Here is a 21162-nt window from a genome sequence, read left to right on the forward strand (position 1 = left end):
GCTGGACACAAATATAGTGCGAAGCCCCACGTCAATTTTTTTTAAATTATTTCATGAATTTCCTGAAATAATTAAAAAAAATTGAAGTGGGGCTTCGCACTATATTTGTGTCCAGCCAGGTACAGCAGGCAGGAACGGGCTGCCCCCATCCACCAGCTGCCTATTTGTACCTGGCCGGACACAACAATATAGGGAAGCCCTTTTTTTCTTAATTATTTCATGAATTTCATGAAATAATTAAAAAAAATTGAAGTGGGGCTTCGCACTATATTTGTGTCCAGCCAGGTACAGCAGGCAGGAACGGGCTGCCCCCAACCACCAGCTGCCTATTTGTACCTGGCCGGACACAACAATATAGGGAAGGCCTTTTTTTCTTAATTATTTCATGAATTTCATGAAATAATTAAAAAAAAAGTACGTGGGGCTTCGCCCTATTTTTGTGTCCAGCCAGGTACAACTAGGCAGCTGGGGGCTGGAATCTGCAGCGCAGGGAGGCCCAAGCTTTCTGGGCCCCCCCCCGCTACAAATTGCAGTCCGCAGCCACCCCGGAAAATGGCGCGTTCATAGAAGCGCCATCTTCTGGCGCTGTACCCAACTCATCCAGGGCCCTGGTGCGGTGGCTCACTGGGTAATAAAGGGGTTAGGGCCAGCTTGGTATTATCAGCTGGCCCCAAGCCCAAAATTCATGGGGTCACGCCAGTATTAGACATGACCGCCATGAATTTCTAGTAAAGTATTTAAAAAAAACACAACACCCAGAATAAAGTCCTTTAATTGAAATAAAGACACAATTCTTTATTGTTCTAAATTAAACCATACTTACCATCAAACCCATTCCAGCTGAAGCCAACGATCTCCTGCAATAAAAGAAAAATAATAAACCAACCTCATCCTTACCTTTCCATGGTTCCCACGACAGCTTCAGCTCTGCTACATCGAGATGACTGGCTGGACCGCAGCAGAACGCTGCCATCCAGTCTGTCATCCCGCAGACACTGAGAAGCGCAGGCATGCTTGCGCTCCTCACTGTCTCGCTGTGACGGCATCCAGATGAGCCGAGGTCATGTCCAATGAACTCGGCTCACCTCATGCACGTCACTGACAGCGTGGGAAAATTCTCACGCTGAAGTGCTGAGTGCAGGAGAATTCTCCCACGCTGTCAGTGATGTGCATGAGGTGAGCTCATGTCCAATGAACTCAGCTCACCTCCTGCACGTCACTGACAGCGTGGGAAAATTCTCCTGCAATCAGCGCTTCAGCGTGAGAATTTTCCCACGCTGTCAGTGACGTGTATGAGGTGAGCCGAGTTCATTGGACATGAACTCGGCTCATCTGGATGTCGTCACAGAGAGACGCTGAGCAGCGCAAGCAAGCCTGCGCTTCTCAGTGTCTGCGGGATGACAGGCTGGATGGCAGCGTTCTGCTGCGGTCCAGCCTGTCATCTCGATGTAGCAGAGCTGAAGCTGTCGTGGGAACCATGGAAAGGTAAGGATGAGGTTGCTTTATTATTTTTCTTTTATTGCAGGAGATCGTTGGCTTCAGCTGGAATGGGCGTGATGGTAAGTATGGTTTAATTTAGAACAATAAAGGATTGTGTCTTTATTTCAATTAAAGGACTTTATTCTGGGTGTTTGTGTTTTTTTTAACTTTGACTATGGGGTTAGTAATGGGGGTGTCTTATAGACGCCTCTCCATTACTAACCTGGGCTTGATGTCAGCTGGCATTATAAGCTGACATCAACCCCAACCCTATTACCCCCTGCCACCGCACCAGGGCAGCGTGGAAGAGCGAGGCTAAGTGCCAGAATTGGCGCATCCTATGAATGCGCCATTTCTGGGGCGGCTGACGGCTGGTGTTTCTAGCCTGGGAGGGGCCAATATTCATGGCTCCCTTCCTGGGCTATTAATATCAGCCCCCAGCTGTCTGCCTAGCCTTTGCTAGCTATTAAATTAGGGGGGACCCCACGTCATTTTTTTGGGGGGGTCCCCCATTTTAATAGCTAGTAAAGGCTATGTATTCAGCTGGGGGCTGATATTAGTAGCCTGGGAAGCTCCGTGGGTATTACCCCCTTCCCAGGCTTCAAACATCTGCCCCAGCCGTCTGCTTAACCTCCGCTAGAGCCTAAAATTAAGGGGAACCCCACGCCAATTTTTTTAATAATAAATCCTTTATTTTAATACTAAATGACAAGTACAGTAACCAACACTATCACTGTACTTCATATATATGTGACTGACATGTTTCTATCTATCTAATCTATGTGTGATGCTCTATCTTTCTGTTCTAAATTGTCGGGTACCGCTGCTGAATTGCCGGCCGGCTTTTTTAAAGAGACAGTGCATGAAAACACTATTATTTTTTTAAATAAATCCTTTACACTAAATGACAAGTACAGTAAGCAACACTATCACTGTACTTATTATATATGTGACTGACATGTTTCTATCTATCTAATCTATGTGTGAAGCTCTATTCTTTCTGTTCTAAATTGTCGGGTACAGATGCTGAATTGCCGGCCGGCTTTTTTAAAGAGACGGTGCATGAAAACACTAATATTTTTTTTAATAAATCCTTTACACTAAATGACAAGTGCAGTAACCAACACTGTCAGTGTGCTTCTTATTTGTGTGACTGACATGTTTCTATCTATCTAATCTATGTGTGATGCTCTATTCCTTCTTGTCTAAATTGTCGGGTACCGGTGTATGCCGCTGCTGAATTTGCCGGCCGGCTTTTTTAAAGAGAGTGTCTTCTGAGCAGTTTGTCAGCTTTTGGACACCTTTGCAGGTGTTTTCTATGTGTTTCTATGTGTTTTTTTTGCCTGTCATTGGTTTTAACGGTGTTCGACGGTGTTCTAAGGTGTTCGACGAACAGTTCGACGAACAGTTCCTCGAACATCCCGGTGTTCGACGAACCGAACCGAACCCGAACACTACGGGGGTGGCTCAACACTACTTGTCATGTCAATGCAGCAGAGCTGAAGCTGTCCTGGGAACCATGGAAAGGTAAGGATGAGGTTGGTTTATTATTTTACTTTTATTGTAGGAGATCGTTGGCTTCAGCTGGAATGGGCGTGACGGTAAGTATGGTTTAATTTAGAACATTAAAGAATTGTGTGTTTATTTCAATTAAAGGACTTTATTCTGGGTGTTTGTGTTTTTTTTAACTTTGACTATGGGGTTAGTAATGGGCATGTCTTATAGACGCCTCTCCATTACTAACCTGGGCTTGATGTCAGCTGGCATTATAAGCTGACATCAACCCCAGCCCTATTACCCCACTCCCACCGCTACAGTGCAGTGGGAAGAGCGAGGCTAAGTGCCAGAATTGACGCATCCCATGGATGCACCATTTCTGGGGCGGCTGATGGCTGGTGTTTCTAGCCTGGGAGGGGGCCAATATTCATGGCACCCTTCCTGGGCTATTAATATCAGCCCCCAGCTGTCTGCCTAGCCTTTGCTAGCTATTAAAATAGGGGGGACCCCACGTCATTTTTTTTGGGGTCCCCCATTTTAATAACTAATAAAGGCTAGGTATTCAACTGGGGGCTGATATTAGTAGCCTGGGAAGCTCCGTGGGTATTACACCCTTCCCAGGCTTCAAACATCTGCCCCATCTGTCTGCTCAACCTCCGCTAGAGACTAAAATTACGGGGAACCCCACGTCAATTTTTTTTTTAATAAATCCTTTATTTTAACACTAAATGACAAGTACAGTAATCAACACTATCACTGTACTTATTATATATGTGACTGACATGTTTCTATCTATCTAATCTATGTGTGATGCTCTATTCTTTCTGTTCTAAATTGTCGGGTATTGATGCTGAATTGCCGGCCGGCTTTTTTAACGAGAGTGTCTTCTGAGCAGTTTGTAAGCTTTGGGACACCTTTGAAGGTGTTTTCTATGTGTTTTAGATTGCCTGCCATTGGTTTTAACGGTGTTCGACAGTGTTCGACAGTGTTCTAGGGTGTTCGACGAACAGTTCCACGAACATCCCGGTGTTCAACGAACCGAAACGATCCCAAACACTAAGGGGGTGGCTCAATACTATTCAGCAGCGTTTGCAGATTCCGGCTCACCTACTGATGTGTGATGTTCCCACGCATTGTAACTCTACACTGCAGATGTTGAGAAGGATGTATGAGCAGAAGAGGGCAGTTGATGCCTACCAGTATCAACAAGGCCGTCGGTATTCAGTTCAGACTCCACACATAAGACCTCAGGAGTGGACATGGAAGTCAGACATATATACCATCCTCCAAAACTTTGAGGACTGCACCAAGATCGTGAGCGGCGATGACACCATAATTAGCGTCACCATCCCGCTTCTCTGTCTTCTGAAATGCTCTCTGCTCACAATCAAAGAGGATGCATTGCAGGTGGAGCATGATGAGATGGAGCAAGGAACCATAAAGGGTGATTACACACAGCCCAGCCTCACCTCATCCCAACGTGGATTGGGTGACAATGAGGAAGAGGAGAAGGAGGAAGAAGAGGAGCTAGCTTCATGCGCTATAGACCTGCACAACTGTCATACCGTCTGTTCAGCGTGGATGGCCTGAGGACAGGGAGTAGGAGGAGGTGGAAGTGGAGGAGAGCATGGTCAGTTGTCCTCTTGGTGATGACTCGGAAGTCTTGCCTGATAGCAGTCTGGCACGCCTGGCTGAGTTTATGTTACGCTGCCTTTCCCGTGACCCTCGCGTTCTCAAAATTTTGGGTAACAGTCATTACTGGTTGGTGACATTTGGTGACATTTCTAGACCCATGCTACAATGAGAACTTTATATCTCTTATTCCTGAGGTGGACAGGTCTACAAAAATGGGGCAGTACCAGAAGGCCCTTGGTACGGAACTATTAAAAAAATTTTCATGTGAAAACGCTGGCGGCAGTGGTTACAGTTCGTTGGACAACCAAGGAGTACAGGCGAGAGAGACACAACTCCAATCCAGCAGAGGCAGGGGAACACTGTCAAAGTTCTGGGAGAATATTCTCAGCCCCTCCCATCGCACAGGCTCTGAGGCGTGGAGTATTCTCACAAGGAGTGCAAAGTTTGGGAAGATGCTGAGGGAGTACTTTGCCGACCGTACCAATGTCCTCTGTGATTCTTCTGTGCCTTATAATTATTGGGTATCCAAGCTGGATACGTGGAATGAACTGGCTCTCTACGCCTTGGAGGTCCTGGCCTGCCCTGCCGCTAGCATTTTATCAGAGCTAGTTTTTAGTACTGCTGGTGGAATTAGAACTGATAAGCGCATCCGTCAGTCAAATTAAAATGCTGACAGGCTGACTCTTATAAAAATGAACAAAGGCTGCACCACCGAATGATAGCAGCGTAACATAAACTCAAATCCAGTGTCTTTTTTTGGGAGGTGCATTCCCATGCAACTTTTCACACCCACACATGGGTATACGCTTCCTGATTTTGGCTATTTGCTCTTGTCCTCCTCCTTCTCCTCATCCTCCACAACCATATCAACAGGGTGACCGTGGTCCGTGTTGCAACACCCACATAATTATTTTAAAGGGTGTTTATGATGCCCGTCAAAATTTTTTTTTTAATACATTATGTTCATGTGTACCCCCCAGGGGTAAATGTTTGTCAGTCCATACTCTTAGTGCATGAGCATTACAAGTATAGGAGACCCGCTCCTTTCTAATGGGAACATTTTTTTATGAGGCCCTCCTCCACGTCTTTTCCAAGGTGCATTGGAGTGCCTCCCAATTTTTGGCAGCCCTTGCATTCACTGCATAGGCCAACATTATGGGAGACCCACTTCCTAATAATGGGAGCATTTTATCATGAGGCCCTCTACGTCTCTTCCAAGGGGCATTGGAGTGCCTCCAAATTTTTGGCAACCCTTGCATTCACTGCATAGACCAACACTATGGGAGACCCACTTCCTCATAATGGGAACATTTTTTCATGAGGCCTTCTACGTCTCTTCCAAGGAGCATTGGAGTGCCTCCCAATTTTTTTTTAAGTCGTTGCATTCACTGCATAGGCCAACACAATGGGAGAACCACTTCCTAATAATGGGAACATTTTTTCATGAGGCCCCCTACGTCTCTTCCAAGGGACATTGCAGTGCCTCCCAATTTTTGGCAGCCCTTGTATTCACTGCATAGGCCAACACTATGGGAGACCCACTTCCTAATAATGGGAACATTTTTTCTTGAGGCCTTCTATGTCTCTTCCAAGGGGCATTGGAGTGCCTCTCAATTTTTTTTTCAGCCCTTGCATTCACTGCATAGGCCAACACCATGGGAGACCCACTTCCTAATAATAGGAACATTTTTTCATGAGGCCCTCTATGTCTCTTCCAAGGGGCATTGGAGTGCCTCCAAATTTTTGACAACCCTTGCATTCACTGCATAGGCAAACACAATGGGAGACCCACTTCCTAATAATGGGAACATTCTTTTTCAGGAGGCCCTCCTCTACGTCATTTCCAAGGGGCATTGGAGTAGGTCCAAATTTTTGGCAGCCCTTGCATTAACTGCATAGGCAAAGAGTATGGCAGACCCACTTCCTAATATTGGGAACATTGTTTTCAGGAGGCCCTCCTCTAAGTCTCTTCAAAGGGTTTTTGGGGTGCGTCCAAATTTTCAAAGGGGTTTTTGAGTGTGTCCAAATTTTGGGCAGACCTGACACTCACTGCATACGCAATAACAGTATAGGAGACCCACTCTTTAGTAATGGAAACAACAAAGCATAGCCGGCTGATGACTCTCTAAGAATAGTGAGGGACGACTGCTGGCCCTTTAAGAATAGTAAAGGCCGCCTGATGACCCTACAAAAATAGGCTTTGTGATTTTCAGAGTTCCTCCTTCATAAATGAAACAGGATTTGTCTGATCATATCTCACACACCACATGGCCAGATAAGGTTGTAAAATTTTAAAATGACATTTCCCGGTGAATGCATTTGTCACGGTTGAAAGCAATGCAAAAGTGCAAAAATGCATCAAAAACGCTACGTGTGAACATATCCCAAGATGTGGAGGAGTGTTTTTGGTTATTTATTTTGCCTTATATACAAGTCATTGCCCTGGAAAGGATGTTCCTTAATATAATTCCCAGTAAAATCCATTTTGGTTTTGTTTTTGTATGTTTTATTGTGAGTCCGTAAAAGTGGCGTAATATCTCTGACAATGTTGCTGACAGCAGTGACCTGGGAGTCATAAATGCTTCCAGGAGTCTTTCCTATGCTGTTCCCATGTCATTTGAGCACTTTTCCCATCGATTTGGGCAATTTTTAGGCCCTCTGCAGACGGCCGGAGGGAGCCGCCTGAAAAATGCTCAAGTTTCCCATAGACTTACATTGGGCTCGTAGCTCGGGTCGAGCACCCGAGTATTCCAATGTGCTCGACCCGAGCAACAAGCACCCGAGCATTTTAGTGCTTGCCCATCACTATTTTGCACTTTTAGACAATAAAAACAATTTTATAGAAAAAAGAATTGTTTTTGCTTCACTCTATTCTGAGAGCTATCCGTTTTTTATTTTTCCGCTGATGGAGCAGTATGGCGGCTTGTTTTTTATATTCAACTTGTTAATCTCATTTTATTCCACTTTTTTTTGTCAGTATGATGAAAAAACATTTTTTATTTTATTTTTTTTTATGGCCACATTTCTGCCACATTTTTTTTTATTTTATGGTCTTTACTGAAGGGGTTAAATAGTGTGACAATTTTATAGATCAGGTTGTTCTGGATGCTGCAATACCAATAACAAATAGTGTTGTTTTTTTACACAAATATATGTATTTATTGGTATTATCTTTTTTATTTTTTATTTATTTATTTTGTGATATTTTTTAAAATATTTTTACAATTTTTTTTTTACTTTTTTACATTTCTTACTTATATTTATCGCTGGATGCAGTGCATTGCAATGCATTATACCTGTCAGTGCTGCAGTGACTAAAGCCTCTTAGACTAAGGCTACGGTGGCCTCTGATCTAAAGAGGCTACCATACTTGTCAGACCCGGAGATCGTAATGATGACCTCGGGTTGCCATAGCAGTGATCCGACCCTCGCGAGGACGTTGCTGGGTTGCCGATTTGAAAGGAGAGGGTGCCCCCTACTTCTCCCAGCCTTCCAAATGCATATTCCTTTTCTGGGACCAGGACATGTTTGATATTTATGATATATTTTTTTTTGTCATGTGTTACTTTCAGCTGTAGTTTGTTCACCAATGTAAATCAGCAGATCTGTTCACCTCTATGGGATCTATGGTGGGTAAAGGACAACGTCTTAATTTGCTTGCTTTCCAACATCGATCCATATAGAAATGCATCTGGAAGATTTTTCAATGTCTTTATGCCACTTTTAGGTATGAATACTGTGGATATAAAAAGTCAACAACCCTGATAAAGGCTGGGATTTGCCAAGGAAAACAATCATACCAAGAAAAAACATTTCAGAACTTTTTCCTCCTTTAATGTTGCTCATAATCTGTAAAAATCTTGAAAAATAAACTGAAATCTTTTTAAGTGAATAAAGAAGAATAAAGGACTAAAATCATGTGGTTGAATAACTGTGCACACCCTTAAACTAATACTTTGTTAACGTACCCTTTGAATTTATGACAGCATTACATTTTTTTGGTTAGTAGTCTATCAGTGTGGCACATCAACAATTGGCAATCTTTGCTCAGTTTTCCTTGCTGTAGCTCCATATCTGTCAGATTGCAGTGGCATCTCCTGTGTACAGCGTCCTCTTCAGGTCACTGACAGATTATCATTTGGATTAAGGTCTGGGCTGTGGCTGGGCTATTCCAAAAATGTGATGTTCTACTGGTGATGCAATTCTTTTGTTGATTTGGAGGTTGCTTAGGGGTGTTATCGTCCTAAAAGGTGAAATTCTTATTATCTTCAGCTTTTTAGCAGAGGCCTGAAGGTTTTGTTGGAAACTGACTGATATTTGGGACTGTTCATAATTCAATCATCCTTGACTAAAGCCCCAGTTCCAGCTGCTGAAAAACTCCCAAAGGATAATGCTTCCTCCATCAAACTTTACTGTGGGTATACTGTTCTTTTGGTGATACACAGTGCCGGCTTTGCTCCAAACATAACTTTTGTAATTAAGGGGCAAAAACTTCAACCCACATGTTTTTGATAGATTTGATGTAGGTTTTGGCAAAATATAGCCTGGCTTGGATGTTTTTGTTTGTAAGAAATGGCTTCCATATTGCCACATGACCCCAAAGGACAGACATATGAAGAATACATGAGATTGTTGTCACATGCAGTACACAACCAGTATTTGCCAGAAATTCCTGCATCTCTTAATGTTGCTTTTGGCTTCTGGACAGTCTCCTGGTCAATTTTCTTTGTCTTTTCGTCAATTTTTGAATGATGTCCAGTTTTTGGTAACGCCACTGTTGTGCCAAATTTAAGCCACTTCTTGAGGATGACTTCACAGTGTCCAAGGTAGATCTAATAACTTGGACATTTTGTATACCTTTTCCTGATTGATAACTTTCCACAATGAAAATCCTTTGCTGTGTTTAAAGCTGTGTTATTCTGAACACAACCACATCCCCATTTATCAAAGGTCGTTTACCCTTATGCAACCACATTATTTTAGTTTTGCTATTTCATTTTTGCCCTCAAAATGGTTTGTTTGTCTCTCAATTGATTTCCACAGATTATAGGTGACTTTAGGAGAAACAGAGTGACTATGGGAATCTAGGGGTATAGATAGGAACTAGAAGGAAGTAGAGAGCCGATCACTGTATATCCAGATATTGTATTTTTAATTAAAAACTTTCAACAGCAAAAAATGAAAAATCATCTAAACAATTGAATGTGAACAGAGAAATTGTAGCTTTACTAATTCATACTTTATTTATTGATCAGCTGCTTGAAGGCCATTTTCACATCTTTGTTTTTGAGGCTGTAGATTAAAGGATTTATCAAGGGTGTTAATGAACTATAAAACAGAGTATAGATCTTTTCTGACTCCAGAGAGTACGAAGTGGTAGGTCTCAAGTAGACGCAGAGTATTGTTGTATAAAGAAAGGAAACAACAGTGATATGAGAAGAACATGTATAGAAGGTTTTACGTCTACCAGCGCTAGAGTGGATCCGTAAGATGGCCCTGATGATGAAGAGATATGAAGTAAGGGTGAGTGTGAAGGGCAAGAAAGCAACAAAGAACGACTCTGTGTAAATTAAGTGTTCCATTTTGGAGGCCTTGTAGCAAAACAGCTTCATGATGACCATAAGCTCACAGAAGAAGTGGTTGATCTTGTTGGTTTTAAAGCAGTGGATTTCATAGATAATGAAGATTGCTGGAACAACCTCCGAAAAACCAATGACCCAACAGACTGAGGCAAGTGCAGAACAAACTTTAGTGTTCATGATTATAACGTACCGCAGAGGGTTACAGACCGCAACGTATCGATCGTAACTCATAACGGTCACGAGCACAAACTCACAGCAGAGGAAGGCTACATAACAATACATCTGGGCAATACAGGCCGAGAACGAAACACTTTTATCCCCAGTTATGTATGTGATCAGCGTCTTATGCATAGTGACTGTGCTATAACTTATGTCCATGACGGAAAGGTGAGACAAGAAGTAGTACATTGGAGTCTGCAACTGGCGGTTTTTGCAGATTAGCAGTAAAATGACTGAATTTCCAGTAAGAATAGCAAGATATATTAACAAAACCAAGAGGAAGATGGGCGTCTGCAGCTGAGGCAAATCACTAATACCTTTCATGATGAAAAAGTCAACCCAAGTGTGGTTCTTGTCTTCCATCATTTGGCCTGCTGAAGAAAAGCGTAATGAAAAATTAGTACCCCCTCAACACTATGATAAAAACTACAAAATCCTAAGAGTTGATGCATTCCTCACACCTCTCAATATGCTTTCCACTGTTTAGCTAGCTATGTTTAACCAGAAGGTTATGGTTTGATTTGTGGGGTCAAGGAAAATTGAAGTGGCTGTATGTCAAATGCATTGTTCTAGATTAAATGAACATGGCTACCTTCTCCCCCAACAGCATCAGTCCTGCCGGTGGGTTCTGTCTAGTATTGCAGCTCAGTTCCATTAAGAAAGATGAAGCTGTGTAAGCTGTGGCACTGTTTTTTAAAGAAAGTACAATGAGGCGTTGGAGGTATTATTACAGTATTGTTGCTGTATTGATTATTTTGGAGTGTGAGTAGTTAATTAGAGATAAAATGCAGCATAATTCATGGGGCAGAAGACTTAACTAGCCCTGTGGACCAAATACTTACAGCACTGCTCACCATTATTGGCACCCCTTCATTTTTTTCATACACTTTACAATATCTTCAGAAATAAATGGAAATGTACAAAAGTTATATCCTCAGGATTTTTTAATTAGTGGTCCAAAGTAATACAACAATAAAACATTGTTTTTCAACTTCCATTTTGCAATTTCAAAGAAGAAACAGAATAAACAGCATGTGCTGCAATAAAGGCTCCAATAATTAATACTTGGTTGCACACCCTTTGGCATTGCTGACAGCCTGCAAACGTTTCTAGTAGCCATCTATAATCTTCTTGCACTTCTCAACTGGAATTTTCTCCCACTCTTCATTTGCAATTTGTTCAAGCTCTTGAATGTTGCAGGGTTCTTTAACCCAATGGCAGATTTCAGCTCACCCCAAAGATTTTCAATGGTATTGAGGTCAAGACTCATCGTTGGCCATTTTAAAACAGTCCATTTTTTCTTTTTCAACCATTCCTGAGTACTTTTGGATGTGTGCTTTGGGTCATTGTCTTGCTGGAGGACCCATGATCTTCGACTCAAACCAAGTTTTCTTACACTGGGTAGGCCATTTCGCTCTAAAATCTCTTGATAATTCTCTGATTTCATGATTCCTGTGATACAATCAAGGCCTCCAGTACCATATGTAGCAAAGCAACCCCATAGCATCATGGATCCTCCACCATGCTTAACTGTTGGTAAGATGTTCTTTTCCTTATAAGCTTCATTTCGCCATCTGTAAACAAACTGTTGCTTTGCATTTCCAAAAAGCTCTATTTTTGTTTCATCTGTCTACAGAACATTTTCCCAGAAAGATTGTGATTTGTTAAGGTACTCTTCAGCAAAGATCAGTCAATCCTTTTAAGTGTTTTTTCTTCAGCAATAGTTTCTTCCTTGCCATTGCCCATAAAGCTCTGCTTGGTTTAGTGTGAAACGTATGGTACTTGTTGAAACCATGACCCCAGACTGTTCCAGGTTGGCCTTCAGGTCTTTGGATGTTTGACATGGTGTTTTTTCCACCATTTGCACCACCTTCGAATAAATCTCTTGTTGATTTTCCTCTTTCCCCCACGTCCAGGGAGGTTCTTGATGGTTCCATGCTTGGCAAACTTCTTAATAACATTGTGCACTGTAGAACCTGGGATACCAAGGTCTTTGCAGATGGCCTTATACCCTCTTGAAGTCTTGTGTTTGCTAATAATGGCAGTTCTGATGTCCTCAGACAGCTCCTTTGTCTTCACCATCGTGAAAAAGGAACATGACCTACCATGTGGCTTTTTAAAACACTGAAGTCATCATTCATTGGGTAATTCATGTTACATGGGCACCGACAATTAATTACAGGTGAATCTCTTTTGTGATTTACCACAGGCGAGTAAAAATGTGTTTTCATTAGTGATGAGCGAGCATGCTCGCTACTGCTCGGTGCTCGCCGGAGCATCTCACTGCTCGAGATTCTCAAATCTCTCTGAGTATTTCCGGGGTTGCTCGGCGGGAGCTCGGGTCTCCTCCCTGCATGTTTGGCGCTCTTTGCAGAGCCAATGAACATGCGGGGATTGCCTGCCACTCACTCTAATGCAATAGCCATGTTGGTTGTGGCATTACAGAGATTGGCTGGCCGCACAGCATCATCAGGTCTATATCAGACCAGGCACCGCCATGCTCGTCACAGTTACTCCGGAATCAGACAGTGTAGGGAGAGCTGCTGCTGAGCTAGGGAGAGATTTGCTTGTTTCTAGTTAGTGTAGGTGTTCCAAACTATATTAGAGACACATATCCATCTCAACTAACAGTCCTGAGGACTAATTCATCTGAAGAGATATCAGGCAGGCAGTGTATATAGGCAGGCAAGCAGGGTATATAGCAGACTGCAGTGCACATAGCACAAGAGGCTCCATTCCAGTTCTGCCTTCTGCTGCTGTTAGATATTTCTAGACAAAGGCCCAGGTATAAGGGACCAGGAATAAATTTTTTTTTGATCTTAATCCTCATTATTTGCTTAAAAAGCAATCCAGAGAACACCATCGTTGTGCACCATTTGCTCGTTGGCACTGCAGAATACAGTCAGGTCCTTTCCATATTACAGCGCTAAAAATCCAGCTATTTAAAACTCTGTTTTCTCCGTCACACGGATCACATATACGTTTTCTGAAAATGCTGCTATTTCTGGCCTCCATTAAAAATTTGTTTCAGTGTGTCAGTGAAGCAATTGACGCCAGTTTGCTGTTCAAAATAGTTACCTACAGGCCAGGTATTTAAAACTATGGTTTCTCCGTCACACGGATTACATATAACTTCGCTCCAAATTCAGCCATTTGTAGTGAGCGTGGAAGATATTGTCCTCCATTTAAAATGGGCAAGGAGCGAGGCAAGGGACGGGGAACTGGACGTGATGGTGCATGCAGAGGTCGAGGCCGTGGGCAAGCTGAAATTGTGCTACAACAGACAGCCACATCTTCTTGCCCGACCTTCCAGTCCCAATTCCTATGGGACTGCAGAACACCACTATTGAACCCAGAGCAGTGTCAAAAGGTTGTTGGTTGGATAGCGGATAATGCTTCCAGTCACTTAGCCACCACTACCACCCTGTCTTACACACGGTCAAGTCTCAGTAGCCGTGAGTCTGGACTGCATATTCCTCACCCTGATCTTCCTTCCTCCCACCATGCTGAGTGCCCAGAGACAACTGATCCCACACTTTGACACTCTGCAGAGGTGTTCACTTTTCCATTTATAGATTCGGGCCTCTCTCCCGGTCCACTTGAAGCAGGGCAAGAGGAAATCGCATGTAGCGATGCCCAAATATTTGAACAGCCACGGTCACACGAAGGCGACAGTGGGAAAGTGTCACAAGAGATGGACAATGATGAGACACAATTACCAGAAAGTCAGGAGGAGGACCAGGGTGCGGAAGTGGAAGAGGAGGTGGTGGATGATATAGTAACTGACCCAACCTGGCAGGAGGACATTCAGAGCAAGGACAGAAGCACACAGAGGGAGGGAGGCAGAGCACCCCAACAGGCTGGAAGAAGCAGTGTGGTGGTCGCAGACATCAGTAGGGATGGCAAAACAACCAACCTGACCACCACCAGTATGGTCAGACACATGGCAGCAAAGCACCCGACTTTGTAAGTCAAACCTCAGGGTCCAGGAACAGTATCTGCGGGTGGCACCACTGCTTCTTCTGCTGTTGTGCATGCAGGCAAATCCCATATCCATTGTGCATGCGAAGATGCCTCCTGTCCTGCACCTGTCGTTGCACACTCTCAAGTAGCAGCATCAGGAAGTACGTCCACATCCTTGTCCCTGCGCAGCATTCAGTTGTCCATACCCCAGTCCTTGGAACGCAAGTCCAAATGTGCAACCAACGCCCCACAGGCCACACTACTAAATTCCCACATTTCATGACTGCTTGCGCTCTAAATGTTGCCTTTTAGGCTTGTGGAGACAGAAGCATTCCGCAACCTGATGACGGCGGCCGTCCCTTGATACTCGGTCCCCAGCCGCCACTATTTCTCCCGGTGTGCCGTCCCCGCATTACATAAGCACGTGTCCCAAAAAGGGAAAGTCCACCTAACCACGGACACGTGGACAAGCGCTTGTGGGCAGGGACGGTACATCTCGCTGACGGCACACTGGGTTAACTTAGTGGAAGACGGTGTCGGGGTAAAAGAGAATATATATATTTGTAACTTTTATACTTTTGTAACTTTTATACGCTTTTTTGCTAATGTACTAACCACCATTTTGTGTCATATAACAATAAGCTTTCCTTGCTACGTATTACTCAAATCGAAACTTAAACTAACACAGTTCCAGTGTTGCCAAGATTTATTTCAGAGAAACGAAACAAGATTATAAGCTGACGGCTGCAAGATCTGCCCAGAGACTGAGATAAGGAGATGTGGACCAATCAGGAGTGGCCAGACACTGGACTTTCATGGCTTACCCCGCCCCGGACAACCCCTATCCCCTCCCCATTATGTAGTGTATTTAGGTTTGTGTATGTAGGAATAAACACAGAACATTGCTGAGAACGTTGTCTGTAGTAGTCTTTTGAGCGTGCTCTGAGTTTGAACCAGCTTGTTGTCTGACTCATTCTTTGAATGGTTGACCCATGCTCATAGTTTGAATTTGGAGTGACTGGAGGACGAGTGGAATGTCATCACGACCCCCACAAATGGCGCTCAACGTGCGGCGTGGCTAGCGGTACGCCGCCCTCCCGGACCCATATCGCTGATTTCCCTGGTGGTGACCGCGGTGGCTGAATTTGAGGCCTGATCAACCTCCATCGAACACGGTAAGTTGACATGTATTTTATATGTCTCACTTGCCTGTGTGTCAGCTGCAGCGGTTCCTGTTGGGTTGTCAGGTTGGATCTGGGTGGGTGATCGGTCGAGTGGTGAGACCTCAGGCGTCCCGCACCACGTCCTGAACCAGCAAGTGTTAAAACGAGTGACGTCGCATGCCTGCGCGTGCTCGTGTGCACACCACCTCCTCCTCCCCCGGTCACTGTACTTTTCTTAGATAGCTGTTTCCCGTAACTGATAGTCGAGGTTTCAAAGCATTCCTGAATTGTAATGTAAGGGAGAAAGAATCTGTGACAAATTGAGGAGTGCTCTTCGTCTAACAGAGACTGCTGTAAAGTCAAGGTTAGGAAACAGTGTATTGAGGTGTCTCTACACTGTCGGGTGGTGCCGTGGTAGGAAAGGAGATAGATCAAGGTGTCTCTCTATCTCAACAGTGTATTGAGGTGTCTCTACACTGTCGGGTGGTGCTGTGGTAGGAAAGGAGATAGATCGAGGTGTCTCTCTATCTCAACAGTGTATTGAGGTGTCTCTACACTGTCGGGTGGTGCTGTGGTAGGAAAGGAGATAGATTGAGGTGTCTCTCTATCTCATCAGTGTATTGAGGTGTCTCTACACTGACGGGTGGTGACCTGTAGTCAGGGTGCCGTGGTGAGTCGCACTGTAAAGTCGCCATTCAAGGCTAGTAAAGGAGTTAGATTGAGGTGTCTCTCTATCTCATCAGTGTATTGAGATGTGCTCTACACTGAGGAGTGGCGACCTGTGGACTGCACCAGTGATCTGAGTCGCGACAGATCATTGCATTCTATAAGAAAATGTTGCGTATATTCAAATTTGAAAGATCTCGTAAGTTGCGGAATGCTGCTGTGGGAGTTAAGCCAATTAGTGGAGTTACGGGAAGGCAAGAGGGCAAGAAGAATGTTAGGAATTTGTATAATATGATAAGCTTATCCAGTACAGACAGGCTTTAGTTTTCAGTGTAGAAAGCATGTGTTACACAGAAATTGGGAAAGCTGGGTGAGGACTTCTGCACCAGGCTCAGGCACATCTTAGAGTAGATGGTGCAGGGGGGAACAGAGAATGCCGAGCCTTTGTTCGGATACATGAAAGCTGCAGAATGTGATTTGTTATGTGACCCTAAATTGGCCGTAACCCCATTGATGCCTGTCACTACACCTTTCCCTGCCCCCAAGAACAATCCCACCCCCACTCCCCCCTCCTTCCTCCAACGGCCATCTTACTACACCTTTCCCTGCCCCCAAGAACAATCCCACTTCCACTCTAACTCCTCCCTCCCACGGCCATCTTGCTACACCTCTTACTTGTTGTGGGAGGCCCGGAAAGCCCCAATCCGGCCTATATCCACTACTAGATCCGTCCGGTGCATATTACCAGCCACCAGCACAGGTGGAAAAGCCCGCAGTCCCAGAGCACCCATCTGAAACTAATGTGACACCCTCTGCTCCAGTCCACGATGCTGAGACGCTTCCCCTGTTTCCTATGGGAGTCACCCACAACCCTGGGGATATCCTCCTCAACTCCCCAGAATTTCAGGCCAGACTGCTCTCGCTCCGCCAACATACTGTTACTCAAGACGATACGGAGCCAGATGAGGGATGGGCTCAAGATACTCCAGCCCCCCCCCTTTACCCCATACGTCTCCTATGGCATCCTCCACCCCACATTCATTACCCATACTCCGGCCCTTGCTCCAAGCAACTGCTGAAAGAGCACCACCCCCCAGCCCCTCAGAAGTCTGGGACCCCTGCCGCTCCCGGAATCTAGTAGACCCATCAGGACGCCCTGTCACTCTGTCAATAGGCTATGGTGACATCCTTACACATCGGGTGGGGGCCATAATCAACCCTGCAAACACCCTATGACCCATGCTGGAGGATTGGCTCGTAAAATTGTTTTTGCTGCTGGTTCTACTCTGGCTGCAGAATGCCAGGCTCACTTAGCCGAAAACGGAGAGCTTTCAAAAGGCCATGGATTCCATAAAAGCAGGACCCCTTAGTACGTATGAATCCGGCCTAGAATACATGAAACAGTTAAAAGCCTGGGCTCAGGAACGCTTGTCAGATCAAGCTGGGTCTGTATAAGATGTTCAACAAGACCCTGATGAATCTGTGGAAAGATATGCTGCAAGACTCAGCATGCATTTTGAGGATCTCGGATACAATCCTCACGTCAAGACGCAGGCCGCCCTGTTGGTTCAGGCCCTAGTAGATGGCCTACAAGACGCTCTCAGAGATGAAGTCCTGAGAGTACGGCCCGAGATTCGTTCTTCTTCTTTCAACGACGCGGTGGACATCGTTAAAGCTTTCCAAAAATCAATGCTAAAAATGGAAAAGGATACTAAGCCAAAGAAGAAAACCGCTCCTGCCATGGTATATCAAGCTCAAGAAAGCTACCCACCCCCTGGCAACCAACATGGAATCAAGTGGGTAATGGTTAAAGGCACAGGTGATGATACTCCTCCCACATATAGAAAACAAGACAGAAGAGATGACAAGGGACCATCTAGAAACAGAAGACAATCTCGTGATTCTGGAGGACGAATGTTGTGTTGGAAGTGTGGTAGCCTTGACCACATCCTCAGAGACTGTCCAACCCGCAGACAGTACCATGACCAGTCGTTCCGTGACGGTCCATACAACCATGGACCTTCCCGTGAACCATCTCATCCACGCCAATGACGGCTCGGTCAACCAGTGTCCACTTTCCCGGCTACGCATCTCACGGCCGCCTGTGGGACTGTCACTTTACAGGTGGACCATCAACCACTGGAGTTCCTGGTGGACACTGGGGCGGCCACATCTGTCATTTCCTCTGCACAGCTCCCTCCTTCTGTATCCCTATCACCGGATACCCTCACCTGTGTTGGGGTGGAAGGCCAACATATTTCCTCTCCACTCACAGTCCCTGTGTCTGCAGGACCATTCACCAGAGTACTCACAAGATTCTTGGTCTCTGAAACTTGCCCTGTCAATCTGTTGGGAGCCGATCTCTTAGAGCGGATGAAGGCAACAATTACCTTCGGAAACCATGGTATGGAGCTTCTTTTGCGGGACCCTCATTCCGAACAAGGGACTGAAGACCGCTGTGTTCTTAAAGCCTTCCCTCTCATGATGATGACCATACAACCTCACACTCTTCTTGATATCTCACAGTTCCCTCACTCTCTGTGGTCCAGTGGGCCAGAGGACGTCGGCCTCCTGCAGGTTCCCCCGGTCCGAGTACACCTCAAGCCTGGACACAGGTACCCACGGTTGCCACAATACCCCCTCAAGGCTGCACAAGAACAAAGCTTGGGTACCCAAATCGCTTCGCTCCTGGAATCAGGAGTCCTTGTCAGATGTGTATCTCCATGCAATACACCCCTCTTTCCTGTAAAAAAGAAAACCGTTCCGGGAGAGCCTCCAAGATACCGGTTGGTTCAGGATCTCAGAGCCGTCAATGCAGCTACTCCAGTGGTACCCAACCCAAACACCCTCTTGTCTCAGGTGCCTCCAACGGCCACCTTGTTTACGGTGTTAGATCTGGCCAACGCCTTCTTCAGTATACCCTTACATGAAGATTTGTGGTTTCTTTTTGCCTTCACCTTTCAAGGAGCACAGCTTACATGGAACAGGACTCCGCAAAGAGCCCAGAACTCTCCTAACCAATTCACTCATTCTATGAAGTCTATTCTGGAGCCATGGGTTCAAGAGAACCCTCAGGTCACCCTTCTACAGTATGTAGATGATCTTTTACTCTGTGGCACTGAAGAAAATTTGCCAGAGATGTCAGCATCCCTATTCTGGTTTCTTCACTCAGCTAACTGTAAAGTCTCGAAAGGCGAAGTCCAATGGTGTCTGCCCAAGGTCATTTTCCTCGGACATTGTATATCACAAGGTGCTAGACATCTGACTGAAGAAAGAAAACAAGCCATCATGGATATCACCTTCCCAACCACCTACTCCGCTATGCAGACTTTCCTTGGCCTCATCACTTACTGCAGGCAATGGATCCCTGATGCCTCAAAGCTCATGCAACCTCTGTACGACTGTCTCATGGATGAAGGCTCAGTTTGGCTTCATGCTGAAGATCCACGTGTTTCTCATCAACACAGACTATGTTTTGACCGCCTTAAACAGGCTGTTGTCTCTGCCCCGGCCTTGGGCTTACCAGACTATACTCAGCCATTTCACCTTTTTGTCTCGGAATCGGAAGGTCATGCCTCTGGAGTTCTAGCACAACGCTATGATCTTAAGTATCGGCCTTTGGGCTACTACTCAGCCCGCCTGGACCCTGTCTCCCGAACTGCCCCCACGTGCCTTAAGGCGGTCCACGCTGCTCACATCCTCCTTGACAAGTCAGCTGATATCGTCCTTGGACATGATCTAGTTATACAGGCCGGCCATGATCTCTCGGCTGTTCTGCAACAAACATCTCTGAAACATCTAACCAACCAAAGACACCTGCGGCTGCAGTGTTCCCTATTGTTGCCCTCCAATATAACATTTACCAGATGTCTATCAACCCTGCCACTTTGCTTCCACCTTCTAGGGGGGAAGGTGAAGAGGGTGAAGGTCCATTGGTGGAACCTCATGATTGTATAAAAATTTTGCAGGAAGAGACTTCTGCTCCAGAGAATATGGTGGCACATCCGCTCGCAGACCCTGCCTTGCACCTATGGACTGATGGATCCCGTCTCGCAGACCCTCAAGGGAAGTTCCACATGTGATATGCTGTCACAACAGACCTAACAGTCCTCAAGGCTGAAGCTCTATCACCATACATGTCTGCATAAGAAGCTGAACTTGTAGCTCTCACAGAGGCCTGCCACCTGGCAGCAGGAACAAAGGCGAATATATATATACCGATTCCAGGTATGGACATGGAATTTGCAATGATTCTGGACTCTTGTGGAAGTCTAGAGGATTCATCGCAGCTGCAGGTACATCAGTGAAACATGTCTCATGGATTAAGGCCCTAATGAAGGCCCTGGAACTACCCATTCAGGTTGCTGTTATCAAGGTCAAGGCTCATGGAAGACTAGAATCCAGAGAAGCCAGGGGCAACCACCTAGCTGACCAAGCAGCCAAGACTGCAGCAGTGGAGAATGTGTCATCAAAGTGGCAGGAAAAGGAAGAAGAGATGGGGGAGACCCTGCAAACCGTAGCTGTGGCGCTCACTAGAGCAAGAGCCAAAGAACAGCCGGCGGAAGACCATACAAGTCCAGCGGAGACACGAGTGGAATCCAGGGGGGTCAGGATGCCTGAAGAAAAATTGTGTGAGGAACAAAGGAAGACCCCCCACTGAAGAAGTCAAGCAATGGAAAGCGGCAGGAGCTGTGCTGGCAGGTCGCAAAGATTCAAAGGTCAACTAGACTCTTTACCAAGTGGATGGGAAGCCTTGCTTGCCTAGACGCATGTACTCAGCTGTGGCAGCATGGGCTCACGGGCCTACACACAGAGGAAAGAATCAAGCCTTGGCATGTATCAAGAAACTGTACTTTGCACCCGGAATCTCTTCCACTGTGACTGCGTACTCAAAATCCTGCTCTGTCTGCGCTACCTGCAACCCAACGTGTACGGCACGGGTCCCTCTCCAACACCTG

At 45.4% G+C, this 21162-nt stretch overlaps 1 protein-coding gene across 1 annotated transcript in view; it reads right to left on the minus strand.

Moving 5' to 3' along the window:
• Positions 1–9851: 9851 nt before the first annotated feature.
• The window catches only part of LOC141155554 (olfactory receptor 5AP2-like), a 55843-nt gene continuing 44532 nt past the window's right edge, over positions 9852–21162 (minus strand). The window contains exon 6 of the mRNA XM_073642421.1: positions 9852–10783. Within this exon, the coding sequence (XP_073498522.1) occupies positions 9852–10783 (932 nt within the window). The remainder of the gene's footprint in view (positions 10784–21162) is intronic.

The sequence above is a fragment of the Phyllobates terribilis genome, unplaced genomic scaffold (assembly GCF_046119375.1).
Source record: "Phyllobates terribilis strain yellow unplaced genomic scaffold, ASM4611937v1 Scaffold_7__3_contigs__length_470593459, whole genome shotgun sequence".
Lineage (NCBI taxonomy): Eukaryota > Metazoa > Chordata > Amphibia > Anura > Dendrobatidae > Phyllobates > Phyllobates terribilis.